The sequence below is a fragment of the Anser brachyrhynchus genome (genome assembly GCF_964034855.1).
Source record: "Anser brachyrhynchus genome assembly, contig: SCAFFOLD_600, whole genome shotgun sequence".
Taxonomy (NCBI): Eukaryota; Metazoa; Chordata; class Aves; order Anseriformes; family Anatidae; genus Anser; species Anser brachyrhynchus.
In genome coordinates, this window is record NW_027664049.1 from 1 (window position 1) to 26,753 (window position 26,753).

Genomic DNA, 26,753 nt, shown 5'->3' on the forward strand with positions numbered 1-26,753 from the left:
CACCCTTAAGCCCCGCCCACCCCCCTAAGCCCCTCCCCCCTAAGCCCCGCCCACTCCCCAAGCCCCTCCCACCCTTAAGCCCCCGCCCACCCCCCAAGCCCCTCCCACCCTTAAGCCCCTCCCACCCCCTAAGCCCCGCCCACCCCCTCAGGCCCCGCCCCCTGCCTGTTTAGCCCCGCCCCCCCATGCAGCAGCCCCGCCCCCCACCCCTGTAGCCCCTCCCACCCTTAAGCCCCGCCCCTTCCGGCCCCGCCCCCGTAAGCCCCGCCCACTTCCGGCCCCGCCCACTCACGGCCAGCAGCAGCCCCAGCTCGGCCCGCAGCAGCGCCACGTCGGCGGTGACGGCGGCCACGGTGGGGGGGTGCGGGGCCGGCGCCCCCGGGGGGAAGCTGAGCCCCTGCGGCCCCTCCTGCCGGTACCCCAGCAGCCGCAGCACCGCCCGGCCCCCCTGCCCCGCGGAGGGGCGGCGTCAGCGCCGGGGGGCGGGGCCTGGGGGCAGGGGGCGGGGCCTGGGGGAGGGGGCGGGGCCTGGGGGCAGGGGGCGGGGCCTGGGGGCAGGGGGCGGGGCCTGGGGCAGGGGGCGGGGCCTGGGGAGGGGCGGGGCCTGGGGCGGGAGGGGGCGGGGCCTGGGGGCAGGGGGCGGGGCCTGGGGGGAGGGGGAGGGGGCTGAGGGGGGTGGGAGGGGGAGGGGAGGGGGGTATGGGGGGTGGGAGGGGCTTGGGGAAGTGGGAGGGGCCTGTGGGGAACGGGAAGGGCCGTGCTGGGCATACTGGGATGTACTGGGAAGGCGTTTAGAAGCGACGGGGTGTACTGGGGAAGGACTGGGAGAGCTCCGGGGTATACTGGGGTGTACTGGGAGGGGACTTCAGGGCACTGGGATGTACTGGGGAGGGACTGGAAGGGCACCGGGCTATACTGGGACATACTGGGATGTACTGGGAAGGCGTTTAGAAGCACCGGGGTGTACTGGGGAAGGACTGGGAGAGCTCCGGGGTATACTGGGGTGTACTGGGAGGGGATTTTGGAGCACTGGGGCGTACTGGAGAGGGACTGAAGGGCACCGGGCCGTACTGGGACATACCGGATGTACTGGGAAGGCGTTTAGAAGCGACGGGGTGTACTGGGGAAGGACTGGGAGAGCGCCGGGGTATACTGGGGTGTACTGGGAGGGGATTTTGGGGCACTGGGGCGTACTGGAGAGGGACTGGAAGGGCACCGGGCCGTACTGGGATGTACTGGGATGCACTGGGAAGGCGCTTAGAAGCGACAGGGTGTACTGGGGAAGGACTGGGAGAGCTCTGGGGTATACTGGGGTGTACTGGGAGGGGATTTCAGGGCACTGGGGCATACTGGGGAGGGACTGGAAGGGCACCGGGCCGTACTGGGATGTACTGGGATGCACTGGGAAGGCGCTTAAAAGCACTTGGGTGTACTGGGAAGGGACTGGGAGATCCCTGGGGCATACTGGGGCGCAGTGGGAAGGGACTTCAGGGCACTGGGATGTACTGGGGAGGGATTGGAAGGGCACCAGGCCATACTGGGACATACTGGGATGTACTAGGAAGACGTTTAGAAGCGACGGGGTGTACTGGGGAAGGGACTGGGAGAGCGCCGGGGTATACTGGGGTGTACTGGGAAGGCATTTTGGGGCACTGGGGCGTACTGGGGAGGGATTGGAAGGGCACTGGGCCATACTGGGACATACTGGGATGTACTGGGAAAGCGCTTAGAAGCACCGGGGTGTACTGGGGAAGGACTGGGAGAGCGCCGGGGTATACTGGGGTGTACTGGGAAGGGATTTTGGGGCACTGGGATGTACTGGGGAGGGACTGGAAGGGCACCGGGCCATACTGGGGCATACTGGGGTGCACCGCAAGGGGATTTCAGGGCACTGGGATGTACTGGGGAGGGACTGGAAGGGCACTGGCCATACTGGGATGTACTGGGATGGGATTAAGAGCCATTAAGGCCTACTGGAAAACAATTTAGGAGCACCGGGGCATAACGGGGAGGCACCAGCAAGGCCGAGGGCGCACCGGGAGGGAACTGGGCCGTACTGGTTTGTACTGGTTTGTACTGGTTTGTACTGGTGCTGACCTTGAGGGCGCCGACGGTGCTGCGGAAGACGGGGTTGGTGGCGCGCACGCAGCGCCAGAAGGGGGGGGGCCGCGGCTGCAGCAGGTTGCGGCCGTACTTCTCCAGGATGGCCAGCGCCGCGCTCAGCGCCCCCGCCCCGCCCCCGCCCTGCGGGCGGAGCCGTCCCAGATTACAATCCTAATCCTTCAAATCTCAGCCTAACCCTGCATAATCCCACACATTCAGATCATAATCCCACCAATCCGGACCATAACCCCACAAATCCACCCCCAAATCCTGTAAATCCAGCCCCAAATCCTGTAAATCCAGCCCCAAATCCCAGATTACAGTCCTAATCCTTCAAATCTGAACCTAATCCTGCATAATCCCACACATTCAGATCATAATCCCACCAATCCAGACCGTAATCCCACAAATCCACCCCCAAATCCTGTAAATCCAGCCCCAAATCCTGTAAATCCAGCCCAAATCCCAGATTACAGTCCTAATCCTTCAAATCTGAACCTAATCCTGCATAATCCCACGTATTCAGATCATAATCCCACCAATCCGGACCGTAATCCCACAAATCCGCCCCCAAATCCTGTCAATCCAGCCCCAAATCCCAGATTACAGTCCTAATCCTTCAAATCTAAACCTAATCCTGCATAATCCCACACATTCAGATCATAATCCCACCAATCCGGACCATAATCCCACAAATTCACCCCCAAATCCTGTAAGTCCAGCCCCAAATCCCAGACTACAGCCCTAATCCTTCAAATCTAAACCTAACCCTGCATAATCACACATATTCAGATCATAATCCCACCAATCCAGACCATAATCCCACAAATCCACCCCCAAATCCTGTAAATCCAGCCCCAAACCCCAGATTACAATCCTAATCTTTCAAATCTAAACCTAATCCTGCATAATCCCACACATTCAGATCACAATCCCACCAATCCGGACCATAATCCCACAAATCCACCCCCAAATCCTGTCAATCCACCCCCAAATCCTGTCAATCCAGCCCCAAATCCCAGATTACAGCCCTAATCCTTCAAATCTAAACCTAACCCTGCATAATCCCACACATTCAGATCACAATCCCACCAATCCGGACCATAATCCCACAAATCCCCCCCCAGATCCCCCAAGCCCAGCCCCAAACCCAACAAGCCAGCCCTAATCCCACTCGCCCGCCCCGTAATCCCGCTAACCCAGGCCCCAATCCCAACAAGCCCACCCCCCAACCCCGCAAACCCCCCCACAATCCCACCCCACTGGCCCCGCCCACCCCTTAACCCCTCCCCTCCCCTAGCCCCGCCCACCCCCTTTAGCCCCGCCCACCCCCTTTAGCCCCGCCCCCTCCCTCCCTGGCCCCTCCCGCCCTTCACCCCTCCCACCCCTTGTAGCCCCGCCCCCTTGTAGCCCCGCCCCCTTGTAGCCCCGCCCCCTTGTAGCCCCGCCCCCTTGTGGCCCCGCCCCCCGAAGCCCCGCCCACCGGCGCCATGTTGTCCCGCAGCAGGCGCTCGCCGGGCACCAGGCGCAGCTTGGCGGGGGGGGCAGGGGGAGGGCCAGGAGCGGGCCCAGCTCCGGGGGGGGGCCGGGGTCCCCCGGGGCCCGCAGCAGGGCGGCCTCCAGGGCCCCCCGCAGGGCGCCCAGGGACCCCGGGGGGTCCCGGGGGGGTCCCGGGGGGGGTCCCGGGGGTCCCAGGGGGGGTCCTGGGGGTCCGGGGGGGGTCTGCGGGCGGCTGAGCCATGGCCTGGGGGGGAAAAAGGGGATTGGGGGGGGATCAGAGGGGATTTGGGGGGTCCCAGCTCCACTTTGGGGGTCCCAGGGGGGATTTGGGGGGGATCAGAGGGGATTTGGGGGGTCCCAGCTCCACTTTGGGGGTCCCAGGGGGATTTGGGGGGGATCAGAGGGGATTTGGGGGGTCCCAGCTCCACTTTGGGGGTCCCGGGGGGGATTTGGGGGGGATCAGAGGGGATTTGGGGGGTCCCAGCTCCACTTTGGGGGTCCCGGGGGGGATTTGGGGGGTCCCAGCTCCACTTTGGGGGTCCCAGAGGGGATTTGGGGGGTCCCAGCTCCACTTTGGGGGTCCCAGAGGGGATTTGGGGGGTCCCAGCTCCACTTTGGGGGTCCCGGGGGGGATTTGGGGGGTCCCAGGATGGGGTTGGGGGGGGTCAGGAGGGCTCTGGGGGGTCCTGACCCGTTTTTGGGGGTCCCAGGAAGGATTTGGGGGGGATCGGGGGGGTTTGGGGGTTCTAAGGGGATTTGGGGGGGTCCCAGCCCCATTTTGGGGGGCCCAGAAGGAACTGGGGGGGTCCCAGGAGGAGTCTGGGGGGCCTAAGGGACACTGCGGGGGTCCCAGCTCCATTTTGGGGGTCCCGGGGGGGTTTCGGGGGGTCCCCAAAGGATTTTGGGGCCCCCCAGCCCCATTTCGGGGCTCCCAGGGGGGCTTTGGGAGGTTTTGGGCCGCCCCCCCCCCCCCCCGCGCCCCTCCTCCCCCCCCCCCGTTACCTCAGCGCCCGCCGGCGGCGCCTCAAGATGGCGGCGGGGCCGCTTCCCGCCCGCGTGACGTCACGGCCCCGCCCCCTGACGGGCCGCCCGCCTCCAAGATGGCGGCGGGGGCTTCACACCCCCCCCTCCGCGTGACGGCGCGCATGCGCGGTGGGCTGCGTATATAAGGAAGCCCCGCCCCTTCCGGTCTCCCCTCGGACGGCCAAGATGGCGGCGGCCCTGCGGCTCCGGCCGCTGCTGCGGGCCCTGCGGGAGCAGGTGGGGGGGGGGGCGTGACGTCACGGGAGGGGGCCGTGACGTCACGGGGGCTCTGACGTCAGGTCTCCCTTTCCGTTTCCAGTCCCTGCGGGGGCCGCTGTGGGCACGGAGCCCCCCCGGGGGGGTGCGGCCCCCCCGCGGCCTGGGCACGGCCGGGGCCCGGGTAAGGGGGGGGGCTGGGGGCGGGGCTATGGGGTGGCCATGGGGCACTTAGGGGGTGTTACGGGGCGGTTTTGGGGTGATACGGGGCGGTTTTGGGGCCGGGGGGCAGCTGTGGGGAGGGTATAGGGCACCTGTGGGGCATTCGTGGGGTGGTTGTGGGGCGGGGGGGGGCTGGGGGGTGGTTATAGGGCTCCTATGAGGTGTTGTGGGGCGGTTTTGGGGTGCTATGGGGCAGTTGGGGGGTCGTTCTTGGGTGTTACGGGGTGATATGGGGTGCTGTGGGGTGCTATGGGGGGGTTATGGGGCTGGGGGGGGTTACGGGGGGCTATAGGGCACTTATGGGGCGCTTATGGGGTGTTATAGAGCGCTAGGAGGTGTTATGGGGTGCTACAGGGCAGCTTTGGGGTGTTACGGGGCAGTTTTGGGGTGGTGTGGGGTGGTTATGGGGCGATGTGGGGGTGTGGGGTGTCTATAGGGTGGTTATGGGGTGCTTGTGGGGTGCTATATGGCACTATGGGGCAGTTACGGGGCAATATGGGGTGTTATGGGGCAGTTATAGGATGGCTGCGGGGCTGGGGGGCAGCTATGGGGTATCTATGGGGCTGGGGGGCCACTTATGGGGCTGGGGGGCCACTTATGGGGCTGGGGGGCCACTTATGGGGCTGGGGGGCCACTTATGGGGCTGGGGGGCCACCCTTTTACCTCCCCCTTCCCTTGCAGGCAGCCAGCACGGCCCCCACAGCCGCTGTGGGGCTGGGATCCCCCACTACGGGGTCAGAACCTCCCGTTTTGGGACAAAATAACCCAATTTTAGGACAAAATAGCCCCATTTTAGGACAGAATAACTCTGTTTTGGGACAAAATAATGCTCATTTGGAACAAAACAGCCCCATAATGGGGCAAAGTGAGCCTATAATGGCGCAAAATGGGCCCGTTTTGGGGCAAAATGAGTCCATAATGGGTCAAAACGCCCCCTGTTTCGGGGCAGCCTGACCCCGCTGCGGGGCAGGAGCCCGTTGTGGGGCCGGGCGACCCCGCCGTGGGGCCGGAGCCCCCCGAGGTGCTGCTGGAGGAGCTGGGGCTGGGGGCCTGGACCCCCGTGGGGCTGGTGCAGAGCGCGCTGCAGGGGCTGCACCTCCACGCGGGGCTGCCCTGGTGGGCCGCCATCGTCCTCGGTGAGCGGGGCGATGGGGGCGGGGGGGGCGCTGGGGGTCGGGGAGGGGGGCTGGGGGGGATTTGGGGGGTAGGGAGGGGGGTTTCGGGGGTCTCGGAGGGGGTTTGGGGGGATTTGGGGGGAGAAAAGGGGGATTTGGGGGGGAAAAAGGGGGGGTTGGGGGGGTTTATGGGGTGGGGAGGGGGGGTTGTGGGGTCGGGGAGGGGGTCTGGGGGGGATTTGGGGGGGGAAAGGGGGATTTGGGGGGAAAAAAGGGGGGTTTGGGGGGAAAGGGGGGATTTGGGGGGGATTTATGGGGTGGGAGGGGTTTATGGGGCCAGGGAGGAGGGTTGTGGGGTCGGGGAGGGGGTTTTGGGGGGATTTTTTGGGGAAAAAGGGAGATTTGGGGAAAAAGAAGGGGTTGAGGGGGATTTATGGGGTGGGGAGGGGTCTTATGGGGTTGGGGAGGGGGTTTGGGGGGGATTTGGGGGGGAAATGGGGGGTTTGGGGGTGTAAAAGGGGGTTGGTGGGTCAGGGAGGGGGTTTGGGGCGGATTTGGGGGGGCAGAAGGGGATTTGGGGGGAAAAAGGGGGGGGTTGGGGGGCAAAAGGGGGGTTTGGGGGGGATTTATGGGGTGGGGAGGGGTCTTATAGGGTCGGGGAGGGGGTCTGGGATTCGGGGAGGGGCTTGGCGGGGTGATTCGGTGGGGAAAAAGGGGGATTGGGGGGGAAAAGGGAGGATTTGGGGGGGGGAAAGGGGGCTTTAGGGGGGATTTATGGGGCCGTGGGGGGGTCATGGGGCCTTGGGGGGGTTATGGGGCCGTGGGGGGGTTATGGGGCTGGGGAGGGGGCCTGGGGGAGGTTGGGGGTGGAAAAAAGGGGTTGGGGGTGGGAAAAGGGGGGTGGGGAGGAATTTATAGGGTCAGGGCCAGACCCGGGGGCTCGGGCAGGACCTACGGGGCCGCGAGGACCCCGCGGGACCCTCGGGACCCTACAACGCCCCCCCCCTCGCGCCCCCCCCCCAGGCACGGTGGGCGCCCGCGTGGCGCTGCTGCCCCTGGTGCTGCGGGGCCAGCGCGAGGCCGCCCGGCTCGGCGCCCACCTGCCCCAGCTGCAGCGCCTGCACCAGCGCCTGGCCGAGGCCCGGCGGGGCAGCGACCGCCTGCGGGGTGAGGGCGGGGCCCAAAGGGGGCGGGGCCTAGCGGGGTGTGGCCGGGGGGCGGGGCTAAGGGGGGCGGGGAGGGGCTAAGGGGGGCGGGGAGGGGCTAAGGGGGGGCGGGGAGGGGAAGGGAGGGGGGTTATTGGGAGGGGGAGGGGCTCCCAGGGGAGGTGGGAGGGGCTAAAAGAAGGGGGCGGGGCCTAAAGGGGGCGGGGTCTAATGGGGTGTGGCCGGGGGGCGGGGCTAAAGGGGGAGGGAGGGGGTAAAGGGGGTGGGGAGGGGCCGTGGGGGGAGGGAGGGGAAGGGAGGGGGGTTATTGGGAGGGGGAGGGGCTTCTAGGGGAGATGGGAGGGCTAAAAGAAGGGGGTGGGCCTAAAGGGGGCGGGGCTTAATGGGGTGTGGCCGGGGGCGGGGCTAAGGGGGCGGGGAGGGGCTAAAGGAGGAGGGAGCAGGGATGGGAGTTGGGGAGGGGGCGGGGCTTATGAAGGGGGCGGGGCTAATAGAGGGGCGGGGCTTCAGGCTGTGGGCGGGGCCTCAATGTGGGCGGGGCTTCGTGTTGGGGGCGTGGCCTCAATGTGGGCGGGGCTTCGTGCTGGGGGCGGGGCCTCAATGTGGGTGGGGCTTCGTGCTGGGGGCGTGGCCTCAATGTGGGCTGGGCCTCGTGCCGTGGGCGGGGCTTCAATGTGGGCGGGGCCTCGTGCCGTGGGCGGGGCCTCAATGTGGGCGGGGCTTCGTGCAGCACTGGTGGTGCTACCCTGGGGGGGGGGCCTTTAAGGGGGCGTGTCCCCACCCGGGGGGCGTGGCCTCCCACCGAGGGGGCGTGTCCCGCGCTAGCCCCGCCCCCTCCCGCAGTGACCCGCGCCTACGCGGAGCTGGCGGCCTACCAGCGGCGCCACGACGTGCACCCGCTGCGCGGCTTCCTCGTGCCCCTCGTGCAGGTACCGGGGCGGGGGGCGGGGTCACGGGGTGGGGGAGGGCGCGGGGTCAAAGGGCGCGACCCCTCGCTGACGCCCCCCACCCGGGGGGGGGCTTCGCGCAGACCCCGCTCTTCGTCTCCTTCTTCCTGGCGGCTGCAGAAGATGGCGGCGGCGCCGGTGCCGGGGCTGCAGCGGGGGGGGCTGGGCTGGTTCCCGGACCTCTCGGCCCCCGACCCGCTGTACGCCCTGCCCCTCCTCGTCACCGCCTCCACCCTGGCTCGTCCTCGAGGTGGGCGGGGCCTAAAGGGGGGCGGGGCTAAAGGGGGAGGGGCCTAAAAGGGCGGGAAGGGGGGCGGGAGGGGATTCGTGGCCCCGGCCCGCCGCATGTCCCGCCCTGCTCGCCTACGTGGGGCGTACTGGAGGTGGGCGGGGCCTAAAGGGGGCGGGGCTAAAGGGGGAGGGGCCTAAAGGTGGGTGGGAGGGGCTTAAAGGTGGTGGGCGGGGCTTAAAGGGGGGTGGGAGGGGTCCTCGACGCGTTGTGTGTGCCGCTCCTCGTCTATGCGGGTCGTGCTTGGGGTGGGCGGGGCCTAAAAGGGGGCGGGGCTTAAGTGGGAGGAGCCGGGGGGCGTGGCCTAAAGGGGGAGGGGCTAGAATCCGGGTGGGAGGGGCCTGAAGGGGGTGGGAGGGGACTCGGGGCCCCCGACGGGCCGGATGTCCTGCCCATCACTGCCTCGGGGTGGGCGTGGCTTAAAGGGGCGTGGCCCAAGTGGGTGTGAACACAGGGGGCGTGGCCTGAAGGGGGAGGGGCTTAAGTGGGCGGGGAATTGGGGGGGGAGGGGTTAAGGGACAACGTTTGGGTAGGGTCTGCGTAAACATACCGTGTTTACGTAGGCCCCAAAGGCGGGCGGGGTCTTTTTTTTGGGAGGGGGGAGGGGGCGTGGCCTCCCGTCGCTGGCCCCGCCCCCTCCCCTTCGCTAGCCCCGCCCCCCTGCCCCTCCCAGCTGGGGGCGGAGACGGGCGTGTCCAGCCCGGGGGCGGGGGGCGATGCGCCAGGCGCTGCGCGTGATGCCGCTGCTCGTCCTGCCCTTCGTGCTGCACTTCCCCACGGTGAGGGCGGGGCCGGAAGGGGCGGGGCTTGGCGGCGGGGGGCGGGGCTTAGCCGGGCGGGGGGCGGGGCTTAGCCGGGCGGGGCCGGGGGAGGGGCTTGGGGGAGGGGAGGGGCTTAGTAGGAGGGGGAGGGGCTTAGTGAAAGGGGCGTGGTCTCCCCAAAAGGGGGCGTGGCCTGATGGGGCGGGGCTCGGAGGGGGCGGGGCCTCAGCTGTTGCCAGGCAGATTCAGCCAATGGCGTTTCCCGCTAAGCTGTTGCTAGGAAACTGGAGGCGTGGCCGTAGCGATGGGTCACCTGTTGCCAGGCAGATTTCTGTGCCCTGCTTGTAAGCTGTTGCTAGGCAACGGGGGTGTGGCCCCGCTACACGTCACCTGTTGCCGGGCAGATTTCTCTTTCAGTGCCCCTCCCTGCCAGCTGTTGCTAGGCAACAGTAGGCGTGGCTCCGGCACGCATCACGTGTTGCCAGGCAGAATTCCTTGCCGGTATAAGCTGTTGCTAGGCAACAGTAGGCCTCGCTCCTGAACGCGTCATCTGTTGCTAGGCAGATTTACTTTGTAGCATCCCCACCTGCAAGCTGTTGCTAGGCAACAGCGGGCGTGGCCCTTGCACACGTCACCTGTTGCCGGGCAGAGTTCCCCAGCAGCGTCTCACCCCCAAGCCGTTGCTAGGCAACAGCAGGCGTGGCCCCGGCACGCGTCACCTGTTGCCGGGCAGATTTACCTGCCGGCCCCAGCGGTGGGCATGTCCCCGCGCTGAGTGGCCGTGTCCCCGCGGCAGGCGGTGTTCCTCTACTGGCTGACCTCCAACTGCTTCAGCCTGCTGCAGACCGGCCTCCTGCGCGTCCCCGCCATCCGCGCCCGCCTCCGCGTCCCCGCCGCCCCGCCGCCCCCGCCCCCCGCCGGGCCCGGCTCCGCTCCCTCCGCCGAGGGGGTCCTGGCGAAGCTGCGGCAGAGTGAGTTCGAGGGGGGGAGGGGGGGAAATTGGGGGGAAAAGGGGGAAAAAGGGGGGTGAGGGGGGTGGGGGAGGGGCTTGGGGGGGGTCTCACGTCGTTCTCCCCCCCCTGTTCAGACTGGCGGGAGGCGCAGGCGGCCCAGCGGGGCGAGGAGCGCGAGTGGCGGCTGCGGCACCACCTCGACCTGGCGGCCAAGGGTGAGCGGGGGGCGGGGCCTGAGGGGCGAGGGGGAGGGGCTTCCAGCAAGCCCCGCCCCCTGCTGACGTCACATGCCCCCCCCCCCCCCCAACAGGCCCCCTGCGGCAGACCTTCAGCCACAACCCGCTCGCCACCCCCGCCGCCCCCACGCCCCCGGCGCCCACCAAGAGGCCGTGGAAGGAGACGCTGGGCTGAGGGGGGGGGGGGGCCAATAAACCACTCCTTTACCCGAATTTCCGCCTCGTGCCTCTCATTTGCGGCGTTTTGGGCCATTTTGGGCGGTTTGGGGGGGGTTTAGGAGGGTCGGGGGGAGGTTTCCAAGCGCCTTTTTGGCCCCCCGCGGCCGCCGTCGCCGCAAAATGGCGGCCGCCACGAGATGGCGGCGGCGGTGCCGTACAACATGGCGGCGCCCGCGCGCAGCCGCGGCCACGTGGGGCGGAAGTGGGCGGGGCTGCGCCGCGAGCCACTTCCGGCGGCGGCCATGGCGGCGCGCAGGGCGCTGCGGCTCGGTACGGGGGGCCGCGGTTGCCAGGGGCGTTGCTAGGGGGCGGGGCCTGGGGGGTTGTGGGCGTGGCCAGGGGCTGTGGGCGGGGCCAGGGAGCGGTGGGCGGGGCCTGGGGGTCGGGTGCGGGAGGGGGAGTGGGACCGGGGGGAGGGGGGGTTGTGGGCGGGGCTACGGGGCGGTGGGCGGGGCTTGTGGGTGGTGGGCGGGGCTATGAGGTGGGCGGGGCTTGAGGTGGGCGGGGCTTGAAGGGAAGCCGGGGGGGAGGGAGGGGGGGAGATGAGGGGGGCGTGGCTTCGATTGGGGGCGTGGTTTGCGCGTGGCCACGCCCCCTTTTCCTCGCCCCGCCCCCAGCCGAGCTCCAGGCCCGGGCCCTGCGCCCCGCCCCCGCCCGCCCCGTCCGGATTGGCCAATGGCGCGTGACGTAAGCACTCCTTATATGGCGGTGGGAGGGGGAAGGGGGGGGGGCGGGCTCCAAATAAGGAGTGGGCGGGGCTAAAGTGGGCGTGGCTTCGTCCCCGTAGGCGTGGCCTCGCCCCCAGCGCCTCCGGCTACGGCCCGCTGCGCGACCTCCCGGATTGGTCCTTCGCAGGTAGGCGGGGCTTAGCGGAAAAGGGGCGTGGCCAGCACGCGGGGGGGCGTGGCCAGCACGGAGGGGGCGTGGCCTGCTCGGTCTGACCCCGCCCCCTCCCTCTCTTTCACGGCCCCGCCCCCAGACGGACGCCCCGCCCCCCTCTGGCGGGGGCAGCAGCGGCGGCGCCGCGAGGACGAGGCCCTGGCGGTGAGTGGTCACGTGACCCCCCCCTTGGCCCCGCCCCTCCTCCCCGAGGCCACGCCCACCTGGCGGCCACGCCCAGGCTGACTCGGCCCCGCCCCCTCCCGCAGCGCCGCGCCCTCGCCCTGAGCCAATCCCTGGACGGGGCCCACGGCAGGGGGCGGGGCCTCGAGGCCCCGCCCAGCCCCGCCCTGCGCCCCAAGGGGCCCCAGTACGGACCAGCACGGACCAGCAAGGAGCAGTAACCACCGGTTTGGACCAGTTTGGACCGGTTCGGAGCGTCCTGGAGCGGAATAAAGCTGGGCCTTGAGACCTGAACTTGTGGTGTCAGTGGTGATGTCATTGGTGATGTCATTGATGACGTCATCGCGTGGGGGAGGGGCTTGGAGCTCCCTCCCAGTGCCCTCCAGTCCCTCCCAGTCCTTCCTAGTTTGTCCCAGTTTATCCCAGTCCTCTCCAGTCCCTCCCACTCCCTCCCAGTCTCCCCCAGTACCCCCCCAGAAGCCCCCCAGCCCCCTCCCAGTGCCCCCCAGTCTCTCCCAGTCCCCTCCCAGCCCCTCCCAGCCCCCTCCCAGTCCTCTCCCAGTCTCTCCCAGTCCTCTCCAGTCCCTCCCAGTCTCCCCCAGTACCCCCCCAGAAGCCTCCCAGCCCCTTCCCAGTCCCTCCCAGCCCCCTCCCAGCCCACCCAAGCGCCCTCCCAGTCCCTCCCAGCCCCCTCCCAGTCCCTCCCAGCCCCTCCCAGTCCCCGTCCCTGCACCACATCCATTATCGTCCGTCAGTTCTTTATTAATTAATTAATTAATTAATTACCCCTCCCCACCCCCACCCCGGGGGCGGGGCCCGGTCGCCCCTCCCCCCCCCCGCTCCCGCCCCGCAGGATCTGGGGGGGGGGGGTTGGGTCCCCCCCGGGCTCCCCACCCCCACCCCCACCCCCCCCCAAAAAAATTTCCCCAAAACGGTAAAAAAAACAAGAAAAACGCGCGGCCCCTCCCCCCCCTTATATACACCGGGCCCCGCCCCCCTCGTTTGCATAGCCCCGCCCCTCAGAGCCCCGCCCCCTGCCAAGCGCTGCGCCCCGACAGTTGGCCACGCCCCCCCTTCCTGCCGGCAGCCAATCGGAGGCCTCCGCTCTACGGACAGCCCCGCCCCCTCCGGCAGGCCCCGCCCCCCCGGTCCCGCGGCGGGGGCGGGGTCGGGGGGGAGGGGGCGTGGCCAAGCCGCTGACCTCGCCCAGCCAGGTCAGGGGGCGGGGCCTCGGGAGGAGGGGGCGGGGCCAAGGAGAGGCCCCGCCCAGAGCACCATGAGGGGGGCGTGGCCACGGGAAGCCCCGCCCACAGCGGGCAGGAGAAAGGGGGCGGGGACAGGAGGGCGGGGGCGTGGCCTCGTGGTGGGCGGGGCCTCCCGGAGGGGGCGTGGCCTGGTGGAGTGGGCGTGGCCATTGGGGTGTGGGCGTGGCCTGATAAAGTGGGCGTGGCCTCCAGGAGGGGGCGTGGCCTCCCAGCTCCCGTTGCCTCCACATGGAGGGGGGGGGGCGGAATGGGGGGGGGCAAGGGGCAGGGCCATATATGGGAATGTGGGCGTGGCCTGAGTGATGGTGGGCGTGGCCTGATGAGAGTGGGCGTGGCCTTCCAGCCCCCATTGACCGGGAGGGGAGTAACGGAGGGGGGTGGGGGCAGTGGGCGGGGCTTGTGGCCGGGAAGGGGCGGGGCCTCCTGACGTGGGCGGGGCCTGTGTGCACGTGGGCGTGGCTTGCGAGGGCGTGGCCTGGGCGGGGTGGGCGTGGCCTGGGCGGGGTGGGCGTGGCCTGGGCCTTGTGGGCGTGGCCTAGACGCGGGGCAGCAGCGAGCGCTGGCAGCGCAGGAGCCGCTTCGGGGCCCCGCGGCGGCGGCAGAGCAGGGCCAGGGCCGCCAGGGCCCCCGCGCCCCCCAGCAGCGCCAGGGGGGCGGCGACGGCGCCGGGCCCCGCCCCCACCTCGATGACGATGACCTCGGTGTCCCCGCCCCCCGGCGGGCCGGGGGGGGGCGGGCCCGAGGGGGCGGGGCCGGGGCCGGGGCCCGGGCGGGGCTCGGCGCCGCAGCCCAGCCAATCGCGCAGCGCCGACTTGGGGTAGCCGGGGGTGACGCGGAGCTGCTGGTTGTCGAACTGCCAATAGCGGCCGCCCTTGTAGAAGTAGGTGAAGGCTGGGGGGGTATATATCGCGATATGAGCCGCGGTGTCGCGATAGGGGCCCGGGTAGCGCGATACGGGCCCGGGTAGCGCGATACGGGCCTGGGTAGCGCGATATGGGCCCAGGTAGCGCGATATGGGCCTGGGTATTGTGATATGGGCCCGGGTAGCGCGATATGGGCCCGGGTAGCGCGATACGGGCCCGGGTAGCGCGATATGGGCCCGGGTATCACGATAGGAGCCGGTATATCGCGATACGGGTGAGGGTATCACGATATGGGTGGGAGGGGGTATGGGCCCGGGTAGCGCGATATGGGCCTGGGTAGCGCGATATGGGCCTGGGTAGCGCGATAGGAGCCGGTATATCGCGATATGGGCCTGGGTAGCGCGATAGGAGCCGGTATATCGCGATATGGGTGAGGGTATCGCGATATGGGAGGGGGTATTGGGATATAGAAATATGGGCAGGGGTATTGCGATGTGGGTGGGGGTATCGGGGTGGGGGTATCGGGGTGGGGGTATCGGGGTGGGGGTGGGGGTATCGGGGTGGGGGTGGGGGGGTATTGCGATACGGGCGGGTATTGGGCTACGGGGAGGTATCGGGGTCGGGGGAGGTATCGGGATAGGGGGTGACATCGCGATATGGGATGGTATCGGGCTGGGGGGGGCACTGGGATGTGGCAGGATATCGCGATATGGGAGGGGTATTGCGATAGTGGGGCATGGGGACGGAGATATCGGGATATGGGGATGTCGGGATACGGGGGAGGTACGGGGGGGTTATCGGGATATGGGGAGGTACGGGGTGACGGCGCGATATGGGGAGGATAGCACGAGGTCAGGGCATGGGGATAGCAGGGTATTGGGATACGGGGACGCGGGGATATAGGGACATGGGGATGTCGCGACATGGGGATATGGGGATATGGGGATATGGGGATATCGGGATATGGGGATATTGGGATATTGGGATATCGGGATATGGGGATATGGGGATATGGGGATATGGGGATATGGGGATATCGGGATATGGGGATACCGGGATATGGGGATATTGGGATATGGGGATATGGGGATATCGGGATATGGGGATACTGGGTTATGGGGATATCGGGATATGGGGATACGGGGATATGGGGATACCGGGATATGGGGATACTGGGTTATGGGGATATCGGGATATTGGGATATGGGGATATGGGGATGTGGGGATATGGGGATATTGGGATATGGGGATATGGGGATATCGGGATATGGGGATACCGGGATATGGGGATACCGGGATATGGGGATATCGGGATATGGGGATATTGGGATATGGGGATATGGGGATATCGGGATATGGGGATACCGGGATATGGGGATACCGGGATATGGGGATATCGGGATATGGGGATATTGGGATATGGGGATGTTGGGATATGGGGATGTCAGGATATGGGGATATTGGGATATGGGGATATGGGGATATTGGGATATGGGGATATTGGGATATGGGGATACCGGGATATGGGGATATCGGGATATGGGGATACCGGGATATGGGGATATTGGGATATGGGGATATGGGGATATTGGGATATGGGGATATTGGGATATGGGGATATTGGGATATCGGGATATGGGGATATTGGGATATTGGGATATTGGGATATCGGGATATGGGGATACCGGGATATGGGGATGTCGGGATATGGGAATGTCGGGATATGGGGATGTCATGACATGGGGATATTGGGATATCGGGATATGGGGATGTTGGGATATGGGGATGTCGGGATATGGGGATATTGGGACGTGGGGATGTCGTGACATGGGGATATTGGGATACCAGGATATGGGGATGTCGGGATAAGGGAATATTGGGATATGGGGATATCGGGATATGGGGATATGGGGATATGGGGATGTCAGGATATGGGGATATCGGGATATGGGGATATGGGGATACCGGGATATGGGGATATCGGGATATGGGGATATCGGGATATGGGGATATGGGGATATTGGGATATGGGGATATTGGGATGTTGGGATATGGGGATATGGGGATACCGGGATATGGGGATACCGGGATATGGGGATATCGGGATATGGGGATACCGGGATATGGCGATATCGGGATATGGGGATATTGGGATATGGGGATGTCACGACATGGGGATATTGGGATACCGGGATATGGGGATATCGGGGTATGGGGCTACAGGGACACGGGGATATCGGGACACGGGGATATCGCGATATGGGCCCCTCCCCCCCCCCCCCCCCTCACCGTCGTCGGGCCCCATGAAGGCGCCGCGGGGAGACTCGGGGACCCCCCCCCAGACCTCGATGCCCTTCGGGTACTCGGGGTCCACGGCGCCGCGCTCCTCGCTGAAGCGGTAGTACCTGGGGGGGGGCGGGGGGGGTCACCGACGTCCTTACGGGGTCGGGGGCCTCGTTATGGGGTCAGGGTGTCGTTACGGGGTCGGGGGCCTCATTATGGGGTCGGGGGACTCGTTATGGGGTCAGGGACCTCGTTATGGGGTTGGGGGCGTCGTTACAGGGTCAGGGGCGTCGTTATGGGGTCGGGGGCCTCGTTATGGGGTCGGGGGCCTCGTTATGGGGTCGGGGGCCTCGTTACGGGGCCAGGGACACTGTTACGGGACAGCCTGAGAAGAAGGTTCCAGAAGGCCCCAAAAGGTCCCAAGAAGAGGCCCCAGAAGGTTCCGGGAAAAGACCCCCAGAAGAGTCCAGAGGAGCCCAGAAGGTTCCAGAATGTCCCGGAAGGTCCCAAAAGGCCCCAGAAGGTTCTAGAAGGTCCCAGGTAGAGGCCCCAGAAGGTTCCCAGAAGATCCGGAAAGGCCCCAGGAGGTTCCCAAAGGCCCCAGAAGGTTCCAGAAGGCCCCAGAAGGTTTGCGAAGGTCCCAGAAAGTCCCAGAAGGCCCCAGAAGGATCCCAAAAGTCCCAGAAGACCCCGAAAGCTCCCAGACTGTTCCAGAAGACCCCAGAAGGCCCCAAAAGGTCCCGGAAGGATCCCAAAGGCCCTGGAAGGCTCCAAAAGGCCCCAGAAGACCCCAGAAGGCCCCAGAAGGTTCCAGAAGTCCCAGGAGGCCCCAGAAGGATCCCAAAGGTCCCAGAAGGTTCCAGAAGACCCCGAAAGCTCCCAGACTGTTCCAGAAGTTCCAGAAGACCCCCGAAGGCCCCAAAAGGTCCCGGAAGGATCCCAAAGGCCCTGGAAGGCCCCAGAAGGCCCCGAAAGGTCCCAGAAGGCCGCGGAAGGCCCCAGAAGGCCGCAGAAGGTTCCGGAAGACGCACTTGTTGCCCCGGAAGAAGTAGGTCTTGCCGCTGGGCAGCCAGAGCAGGGCGGCGTCGATGCGGTCGTGGGGCAGCCCCCGGCCCAGGTCCCGCAGCGGCCGCGGGTAGCCCGGCTCCAGCACGGCCTCGTCGAACACCCAGTGCTTGTCCCCTGCGGGCGGGGCGGGGGCGGGGTCGGCCATGGACACGCCCCCCCCCCCCCATGGCCCCTCCCCCACGGCCTCCTTCCCCAAAACTCCGTCTTCACGGCCTCCACCCCAAATCTTCCGCCCCACGGCCTCCATCCCACGGCCTTCGCCCCATGGCCTCCATCCCCATGGCCTCCACCCCACAACCCCCACCCCACAACCTCCACCCCATATCCTCACCCCCACGGCCTCCACCCCACGTCCTCCTCACCCCCATGGCCTCCACCCTACAACCCCCATCCCCACGTCCTCCACACCCCCTTATCCTCCACCCCGAATCCTTCACCCCGCGTCCTCCTCAACCCGCGTCCTCCTCACCCCCCCGTCCTCCGTCCCCGCGTCCTCCATCCCCACACCTTCCACCCCCGTGTCCTCCATCCTCACCCCCCACATCCTCCTCACCCCCGTGGCCTCCACCCCATGGCCTCTACCCTACAACCTCCACCCCAAATCCTCCACCCAGCATCCTCCTCACCCCGCATCCTCCGTCCCCACGTCCTCCACCCCCTATCCTCCTCACCCCCGTGGCCTCCGCCCCATAGCCACCACCCCCCCACCACCTCCACCCCCCACCCCCCACCCCCCCCCGCCCCCCCAGCCCCTCCCCCACCTTTGAAGAAGACGAACTTCCCGTCCTTCCTCTCGTAGGCCGTGTTGATCCCCGCGGGCAGCCCCACCCAGAACTGCCCGATGGGCAGCGGGTACCCGTCCATCACCCGCCGGTCCCGCACGCGCCAGAACCACCGCTCCTATTGGCCGACAAACCCCCACCCCGCCCCGTGACGTCACCGCCGTGGGGACACCCCCACCGTGGGGACACCCCCACCGTGGGGACGTCAAAGGGGGGGGGGGAGGGAACGCTCCCCGCGCCCTGCCCCCACCTTGAAGACGAACATCTCCCCCCGCAGCATGGCGATGGTGTCGAAGTCCCCGTCGCAGATCCGGGGGCCGTACGGGGGGCCCGGTGGCCGCGCGGGGTCGTGGGGGCGGGCGGTGGTCCCGGGGCCGGCGGGCGGGAGGCTCGGGCCCATCACGGTCCCTGGGAAGGTCACAATTTGGGGGGGGGGAGGGTCAGCGCCGGGGGTGGGTTTTTTTTTGGGGGGGGGGAGGGGGGTGGCGACCAACCGTAGAGCTGCTGGATGCCGCGTCGGTCGTCGTCGGGCAGGACGAAGGCCTCGGTGTCCATCCATTGGTAGAAGGGCGCCATGATGGCCGACGGGTCGCTGGAGTGCTCCAGGCCCAGCGCGTGGCCCAGCTCGTGCACGGCCACCAGGAACAGGTCGTTCCCTGGGGGGGGGGAGGGGTCGGCGGGGGTCAGCGGGGGTCGGCGGGGGTCGGCGGGGGTCGGCGGGGGTCAATGGGGGTCAACTGGGGTCAATGGGGGTCAATGGGGGTCATCGGGGGTCATTGGGGGTCAATGGGGGTCAGTGGGGGTCATCGGGGGTCAGTGGGGGTCAATGGGGGTCATCGGGGGTCAATGGGAGTCAATGGGGGTCATCGGGGGTCAATGGGGGTCAATGGGAGTCAATGGGGGTCATTGGGGGTCATCGGGGGTCATTGGGGGCCAATGGGGGTCAATGGGAGTCAACGGTGGCCAATGAGGGTCAGTGAGGGCCAATGGGGGCCCACGGGGACCAACGGGGGGGGTCCTTAGGGGCCAATGGGGGTCATTGGGGGGGTCTGTGGGGGCCAACGGGGGTCAACAGAAGTCAACGGTGGCCAACGGGGGGGGATTAATGAAGCTCAGAAAGGGCCAAAAGAGCCCAAAGTGGGCCAAAAGAGCTCAAAGTGGGCCAAAAGAGCCCCAGGTAGACCAAGGAAGCCCCAAGGTGGCCAACGGGGGGGTCCATGGGGGCCAGCGGGGGACAATGAGGGTCAACAGAAGTCAACGGTGGCTGTTGGGAGGGATCAATGAAGTTCAGAAAGGGCCAAAAGAGCTCAAAGGGGCCGAAAGAGCTCAAAGTGGGCCCAAAGAGCTCTGAGTTGGGCCAAAAGAGCTCAAAGTGGGCCAAAAGAGCTCAAAGTGGGCCCAAAGAGCTCCGAGTTGGGCCAAAAGAGCTCCAAGTGGGCCAACAGAAGTCAACGAAAGTCAACGGTGGCCAACGGGGGAGAATCAACGAAGCTACGAAAGGGCCAAAAGAGCTGAAAGTGGGCCCAAAGAGCTGAAGGTGGGCCCAAAGAGCTCCGAGTCAACCAACGAAGCCCCGAGGTGGCCAACGAAGCCCCGAGGTGGCCAACGGGGGTCCCCCAGCCCCCCCCCCCCCCCAAGCCCCTACTCACCGCTCAGGTCATCGTTGCGGGCGGTCCAGGGCTCGGCGCCGTCGAAGTGTGTGTCGCCGCCGATGTGGGGGCCGGGGAAGTAGGCGTGGGCCAGGAAGCCGCCCTCGCCGTCGAAGGGCGTGCTGTCGCCGTGGAAGCCCTCGGCGAAGAAGATGACGATGTCGGCCGGCGGCGCCCGGCCCCGCCGCACCTCGCCGTAGGGCACCTCGCGGAAGCGCAGCGGCGCGGCGCCCGCCCACACCGCGAAGGCCCGCCGGATGGCGCCCAGCGTGGCCGCCTCCCCCACCTTGGGGGTGTAGTTCTGGATGCTGCAGGGGCAGGGGGGGGGAGGGAGGACGGCCTCACCGCGGGTCCCCCCCCCCGGCGCTCCCGGTGTCCAACGGCCACCGGAAGCGGGCCTCCCAGTGCTCCCAGTGCCCAAAAACCACCAAAAGGGGGCCTCCCAGTGCTCCCAATGCCCAAAAACCAATAGAAGGGGGCCTCCCAGTGCTCCCAGTGCCCAAAAAACAATAGAAGGGGGGGGTCCCAGTGCCCAAAAACTATAGAAGAGGGCCTCCCAGTGCTCCCAGTACCCAACAACCACCAAAAGGGGGCCTCCCAGTGCTCCCAGTACCCAATATCCACCAAAAGGGGGCCTCCCAGTGCTCCCAGTGCCCAAAAACCAATGGAAGGGGGCCTCCCAGTGCTCCCAGTACCCAATATCCACCAGAAGGGGCCTCCCAGTGCTTCCAGTGCCCAAAAACCAATAGAAGAGGGCCTTCCAGTGCTCCCCGTGCCCAAAAACCAATAGAAGGGGGCCTCCCAGTGCCCAACGACCACCAAAAGGGGGCCTCCCAGTGCTCCCAGTACCCAATATCCACCAAAAGGGGGCCTCCCAGTGCTCCCAGTGCCCAAAAACCAATAGTAGGGGGCCTCCCAGTACCCAACGACCACCAAAAGGGGGCCTCCCAGTGCTCCCAGTACCCAATATCCACCAAAAGGGGGCCTCCCAGTGCCCAAAAACCAATAGTAGGGGGCCTCCCAGTGCTCCCAGTGCCCAAAAACCAATAGAAGGGGGCCTCCCAGTGCTCCCAGTGCCCAAAAACCAATAGAAGGGGCCCTCCCAGCTCTCCCAGCACCCCTCACCCCCCCCCCTCAGGCTGCCCTTCCAGTGCCTCCAGTACTCCCAGTATCTGCCCCAGTGCTCCCCGCAGCCCCTCCCAGTGCTCCCAGTAACCCCAAGGGTTCCAGTAACCACCCCAGTGCTCCCAGTGTCCATCCCAGTGCTCCCAGTAGCCCCCTCCTCAGGCTCCCAGCCCCCTCCCAGTGCCCCCAGTTGCCCCAGTGCTCCCAGTACCCGTCCCAGTGCTCCCAGTAGCCGCCCCAGTGCTCCCAGCGGCCCCCTCCCAGCGCTCCCAGTGCCCCCAGTGCGCACCAGTAGGTGACCTCGCGCTGCTCCCACTTCATGCCCTGGATGGCGTAGCGCCGCCGCCGCACGTTGGCCTTCAGCTCGGCCCCGAACTTGTCGGGGACCCCGCAGCGGGGGCGGCGCATGGCCCTGGGGGTTGGAGGACCCGCGCTGGAGGACCAACACCCCCACGGCCATAGAGAGGACCCGCGGCCCCCCAGGACCATAGAGAGCTGGGGGGACCCACACCCCAGTGACCGCGGAGGGTTGGAGGACCAGCGGCCCAGTAACCATAGAGGGCTGGAGGACCTCCGCCCCACCCACCTACCATAGGTGGCGTTTGGAGGACCAACAGCCCAACGACCATAGAGACTCGGAGGACCAACAGCCAGAGAGAGCTGGAGGACCAACAGGCCAACACCAACGACGGTTGGAGGACCCACAGCCCAAGGCCCAACCACGGTTGGAGGACCCAAGTCCCAGCAACCGTAGGTGACCTCTGGAGGACCAACACCCCAACGACCATAGAGGGTGGTTGGAGGCCCCACAGCCCGCCAACAGCCATGGTTGGAGGACCAACAGCCCCAAAACCATCGAGGAGTGGAGGACCCACAGCCCAGCAACCACTGATAACGTGTGGAGGACCAACAGCCCAACAGCCATAGGTGATATTTGGAGGACCCACACCCCAAGACCCAACCACGGTTGGAGGTCCCAAGTCCCAGCAACCATAGGTGACATCTGGAGGACCAACACCCCAACATCGACAACGCTCGGAGGACCAACACCCCAACAACCAACAGGAACTCTTGGAGGACCAACACCTCTACTGCTATCAGTGAGGTTTGGAGGACCTACACCCCCCCAAACCAACGCTGGTTGGAGGACCAACACCCCACCGGCCACTGGTGACATCTGGAGGACCAACACCCCGACGGCCACCAAGGTTTGGAGGACCAACAGCCCCAAAACCATCGAGGAGTGGAGGGCCAACCCCTCTACTGTCATTACTGGTGTCTGGAGGACCAACAGCCCAACAACCATCGGTGACGATTGGAGGACCAACAGCCCCAAAACCAACGACGACATTTGGAGGACCAACACCCCAACAACCATAGAGGCCGTTTGGAGGCCCAACACCCCAAGAACCATAGAAGCCGCTTGGAGGCCCAACACCCCAAGAACCATAGAGGCCGTTTGGAGGCCCAACGCCCCAAGAACCATAGAGGCCGTTTGGAGGCCCAACGCCCCAAGAACCATAGAGGCCGTTTGGAGGCCCAATGCCCCAAGAACCATAGAGGCCATTTGGAGGACCAACACCCCAAGAACCATAGAGGCCACTTGGAGGACCAACACCCCAAGAACCATAGATGATATTTGGAGGCCCAACACCCCAACAACCATAGAGGCTGTTTGGAGGCCCAACACCCCAAGAACCATAGATGATATTTGGAGGCCCAACACCCCAAGAACCATAGAGGCCGTTTGGAGGACCAACACCCCAAGAACCACAGAGGCTGTTTGGAGGCCCAACGCCCCAAGAATCATAGAGGCCATTTGGAGGCCCAACACCCCAAGAACCATAGAGGCCGTTTGGAGGCCCAACACCCCAACAACCATAGAGGCTGTTTGGAGGCCCAACACCCCAAGAACCATAGACGATATTTGGAGGCCCAACACCCCAAGAACCATAGAGGCTGTTTGGAGGCCCAACACCCCAAGAACCATAGAGGCCGTTTGGAGGCCCAACACCTCAAGAACCATAGAGGCCGTTGGGAGGCCCAACACCCTAAGAACCATAGACGATATTTGGAGTCCCAACACCCCAAGACCGCAGAGGCCCTCTGGCGGCCCAGCGCCCCCCGGCCGTGCCCACCTGATGGTGTCGGGGTCGGCGGTGCCGGTGACGCGCAGGCCGTAGAAGCGCTGCATGGCCGCCAGCGCGGCCGCCAGCGAGTGCGGGGGGCGCTGGGGGTGGGCGCGCAGGTCCCCGGGGGGGAGGTACCCGTACTGCTGCAGCCAGGCCTGGGCGGGATTACGGGGGATTAGGGGGGGATTGGGAGGGAGATATGGGGGATTGGGGGGGCAATATAGGGAGCTATGGGGGTGATTGGCGGGATTATGCGGGGGGTATAGGAGATTATGAGAGGGTTATGGGGGATTGGGGGGATTATGGAGGGGCTGGGGGGGATTATGGGGCATTATAGGGGGACATGGGGGTATTGGGGCAGGATATGGGGGATTACAGGAGATTAGGAGATGGTTATGGGGGATTATGGCGGGGCTGGGGGGATTATGGGGGGATTTGGGGGATACGGGGGGTTATAGGGGATTATGGGGGGGGGGGTGGAAGGTTGTGGGGGATTATGGGGGATAGAGGGGGGGATATGGGGGATTATAGGGGAGATTGGGGGGGGGATTGTGGGGGGTTAGGGAGGTTTATGGGGATTATGGCGGGGTTATATGGGGGTTGTGGAGAGCTATGGGGGTGTTGTAAGGGGACACGGGGCTTATGGGGGAGGTTATGGGGGGCATGGGGGGGCTACGGGGGATCTGGAGGGGCTGTAGGGGATTATAGGGGATACGGGGGGGGCATACGGGGGGGTTAGGGGGCGGATTATGGGGGATTTATGGGGATTATGGGGGATTTATGGGGATTTGGGGGGGTTATAGGGGATTGTGGGGGGATTTGGGGGGCTATGGGGTTATGGGGGGGGGGTCTGGGGGGGGTTCTGAGCCCCCCGCCCCCTCCCCGTGCCTCTCTCGGGCGCGTCCGTCCCGTGACAGCCCCCCCCCCGCTCCCCCCGCCGCCGCCTGTCCCGTGACTGGGGGGGAGGGGCGGAAAATTGGGCGGGGGGGGGGGAAATTATGGGATTGGGGGGGGGATTAGGGAGTTTTGGGGGGATTGGGGGGGGGTTTGGGGGGGATTAGGGGGTTTTGGGGGGGTTGGGGGGGATTTAGGGGATTGGGGGTTACGGGGGGGATTATGGGGTGGGGGGGGGATTAGGGGATTGGGGGGGATTAGGGGATTGGGGGGGATTAATGGGATTGGGGGGGGGGTTATGGGGTGGGGGAGGGGTTGTGTGGGGGTGTTGCGGGGGGGGGGCAGGGAGAGCCGGCAGCCGGGACAAAGGGCCGGGGGCGGCCGGACACGTCCCGTGCTTTTTTTGGGCCGAAAAAGGGCGGAAAAGGGCAAAAAGCCAAAAAAAACCGGGAAAGGGACCGAAAAAAAAAACAAAAAACGAGGAACGGGGAAAAAAAAAACGAAAAAAAAAAAATGGGGAGAAAAAGGGAAAATTTGGGAAAAGGGAGGGGGGAGGGGGGGCAACGTGGCTCGGGGGGGGGAAGGGACAAAGAAGGGGGGGGGGGAGAGACCCAAAAAGGGGAGAATCGGCCCCAAAATTGGGGGGGGTGGGGGGGGGATTGGGGGGGGGAGGGGTTTGGGGGGGGTCAAAGGGGGGGCAAAGGGGGGGGGGGGGTAAAGGGGGGGGGGTAAAGGGGGGGGGGTCCCTAAAAGTTTGGGGGGGGGGGGGAGGGAATTGAGGGGGGGGGGGGCTGAGGGTGGGTGATGACGTCACGATGACGTCACCGCGGGGGGGGGGGGTCCTCACCTCGGGGCTGAAGCGGGGCTGGGGGGCGGCGGGGGGGGGGGGCAGCGCCCCCAGGAGCAGCCCCAGCAGCAGCGGCCGCGCCATGGCCGAATGCGGGGGGGGGGGGGGCGGGGGGGGGGGGATGAAGGCAGAGGGGGGGGGGGGAGGGGCTTGGGGAGGGGGAGGGGATAAAGGGGGGAGGGGCCTGGGGGGGGAGGGGCCTGGGGGGGGTAAAGGGGGAGAGAGAAAGGATGGGGGGGGTGAAATGGGGGGGGGGGGGCACGAAATGGGGGGGGGGCCCTAAAATGGGAGGGGGGGGCCTAAAATGGGAGGGGGGGGGGTCCCTAAATATGGGGGGGGGGTCCCTAAATATGGGGGGGGGGGTCCCTAAATATGGGGGGGGGGGTCCCTAAATATGGGGGGGGGGTCCTAAATATGGGGGGGGTCCCTAAATATGGGGGGGGGGTCCCTAAATATGGGGGGGGTCCCTAAATATGGGGGGGGGTCCCTAAATATGGGGGGGTCCCTAAATATGGGGGGGGGGTCCCTAAATATGGGGGGGGGTCCCTAAATATGGGGGGGGGGTCCCTAAATATGGGGGGGGGTCCCTTAAATATGGGGGGGGGTCCCTAAATATGGGGGGGGGGTCCCTAAATATGGGGGGGGTCCCTAAATATGGGGGGGTCCCTAATATGGGGGGGGTCCCTAAATATGGGGGGGGTCCCTAAATATGGGGGGGGGTCCCTAAATATGGGGGGGGGTCCCTAAATATGGGGGGGGTCCCTAAATATGGGGGGGTCCCTAAATATGGGGGGGGGGTCCCTAAATATGGGGGGGGGGTCCCTAAATATGGGGGGGGGTCCCTAAATATGGGGGGGGGGTCCCTAAATATGGGGGGGGGGTCCCTAAATATGGGGGGGGTCCCTAAATATGGGGGGGGGGGGGTCCCTAAATATGGGGGGGGGTCCCTAAATATGGGGGGGGGGGGGCCCTAAATATGGGGGGGGGTCCTAAATATGGGGGGGGGGTCCCTAAATATGGGGGGGGGGCCTAAAATGGGAGGGGGGGGGTCCCTAAATATGGGGGGGGGTCCCTAATATGGGGGGGGGGGGGTCCCTAAATATGGGGGGGGGGGTCCCTAAATATGGGGGGGGGGGGTCCCTAAATATGGGGGGGGTCCCTAAATATGGGGGGGGTCCCTAAATATGGGGGGGGGGGGGTCCCTAAATATGGGGGGGTCCCTAAATATGGGGGGGGTCCCTAAATATGGGGGGGGGTCCCTAAATATGGGGGGGGGGTCCCTAAATATGGGGGGGGGGGGTCCCTAAATATGGGGGGGGGGGTCCCTAAATATGGGGGGGTCCCTAAATATGGGGGGGGTCCCTAAATATGGGGGGGGGTCCCTAAATATGGGGGGGGGGGTCCCTAAATATGGGGGGGGTCCCTAAATATGGGGGGGGGTCCCTAAATATGGGGGGGGGTCCCTAAATATGGGGGGGGGGTCCCTAAATATGGGGGGGGGGGTCCCTAAATATGGGGGGGGTCCCTAAATATGGGGGGGGGGGGTCCCCTAAATATGGGGGGGGGGGTCCCTAAATATGGGGGGGGGGGTCCCTAAATATGGGGGGGGGGTCCTAAATATGGGGGGGGGGGTCCCCTAAATATGGGGGGGGGGTCCCTAAATATGGGGGGGGGTCCTAAATATGGGGGGGGTCCCTAAATAGGGGGGGGGGGTCCCTAAATATGGGGGGGAGGGGGTCCCTAAATATGGGGGGGGTCCCCTAAATATGGGGGGGGGGGTTAAAATGGGGAGGGGGGGACCCCAAAATGGGGAGCGGGGGGGGGGGGTCCCTATTAAGGGGGACCCCAAAGTGGGGGGGAGGGGACCCCAAATGGGGGGGGACACCAAAAGGGGGGGGGGGGGGGGGGCAAAATGGGGGCGATGGGGGGGGTCCCCAAATGGGGGGGGTCCCCAAATCTGGGGGGCGTTGGGGCCCCCCCCCCCCCGCCCTGCGGACCCCGAAATTGGGGAGACCCCAAAAAAGGCCCCGGGG

At 66.3% G+C, this 26,753-nt stretch overlaps 4 protein-coding genes across 4 annotated transcripts; 2 read left to right on the forward strand and 2 right to left on the reverse strand.

Moving 5' to 3' along the window:
• Positions 1–225: 225 nt before the first annotated feature.
• Positions 226–4,855, reverse strand: LOC308186463 (uncharacterized protein; the record flags this gene model as incomplete). The annotated part of the gene is made up of 4 exons (XM_080608592.1): positions 4,606–4,855; positions 3,587–3,847; positions 2,098–2,244; positions 226–448 (listed from the first exon to the last, which is right to left on the reverse strand). Coding segments are annotated over exons 2-4 (628 nt in total), but the record flags the coding sequence as incomplete, so codon positions are not given.
• On the forward strand, positions 4,813–10,744 carry OXA1L (OXA1L mitochondrial inner membrane insertase; the record flags this gene model as incomplete). The annotated part of the gene is given in 11 exon segments (XM_080608589.1): positions 4,813–4,863; positions 4,946–5,026; positions 5,984–6,200; positions 7,203–7,346; positions 8,189–8,274; positions 8,376–8,405; positions 8,407–8,542; positions 9,255–9,360; positions 10,139–10,313; positions 10,430–10,510; positions 10,606–10,744. Coding segments are annotated over 8 exon segments (810 nt in total). The 3' UTR covers positions 9,320–9,360; positions 10,139–10,313; positions 10,430–10,510; positions 10,606–10,744.
• Positions 10,745–10,872: 128 nt separating this feature from the next.
• Positions 10,873–12,106, forward strand: MRPL52 (mitochondrial ribosomal protein L52). Its single transcript, XM_080608590.1, has 5 exons — positions 10,873–11,020; positions 11,368–11,437; positions 11,538–11,605; positions 11,730–11,794; positions 11,899–12,106. Exons 1-5 carry the CDS (start codon positions 10,888–10,890, stop codon positions 12,031–12,033), a joined length of 471 nt encoding a protein of 156 aa, XP_080464716.1. The 5' UTR covers positions 10,873–10,887; the 3' UTR covers positions 12,034–12,106.
• A 634-nt stretch (positions 12,107–12,740) lies between these two features.
• On the reverse strand, positions 12,741–24,809 carry MMP14 (matrix metallopeptidase 14). Its single transcript, XM_080608591.1, has 10 exons — positions 24,721–24,809; positions 22,986–23,134; positions 21,137–21,259; positions 19,723–20,030; positions 18,568–18,729; positions 18,324–18,481; positions 18,053–18,191; positions 17,255–17,405; positions 16,230–16,345; positions 12,741–13,968 (listed from the first exon to the last, which is right to left on the reverse strand). Exons 1-10 carry the CDS (start codon positions 24,802–24,804, stop codon positions 13,613–13,615), a joined length of 1,746 nt encoding a protein of 581 aa, XP_080464717.1. The 5' UTR covers positions 24,805–24,809; the 3' UTR covers positions 12,741–13,612.
• Between the last annotated feature and the right edge of the window lie 1,944 nt (positions 24,810–26,753).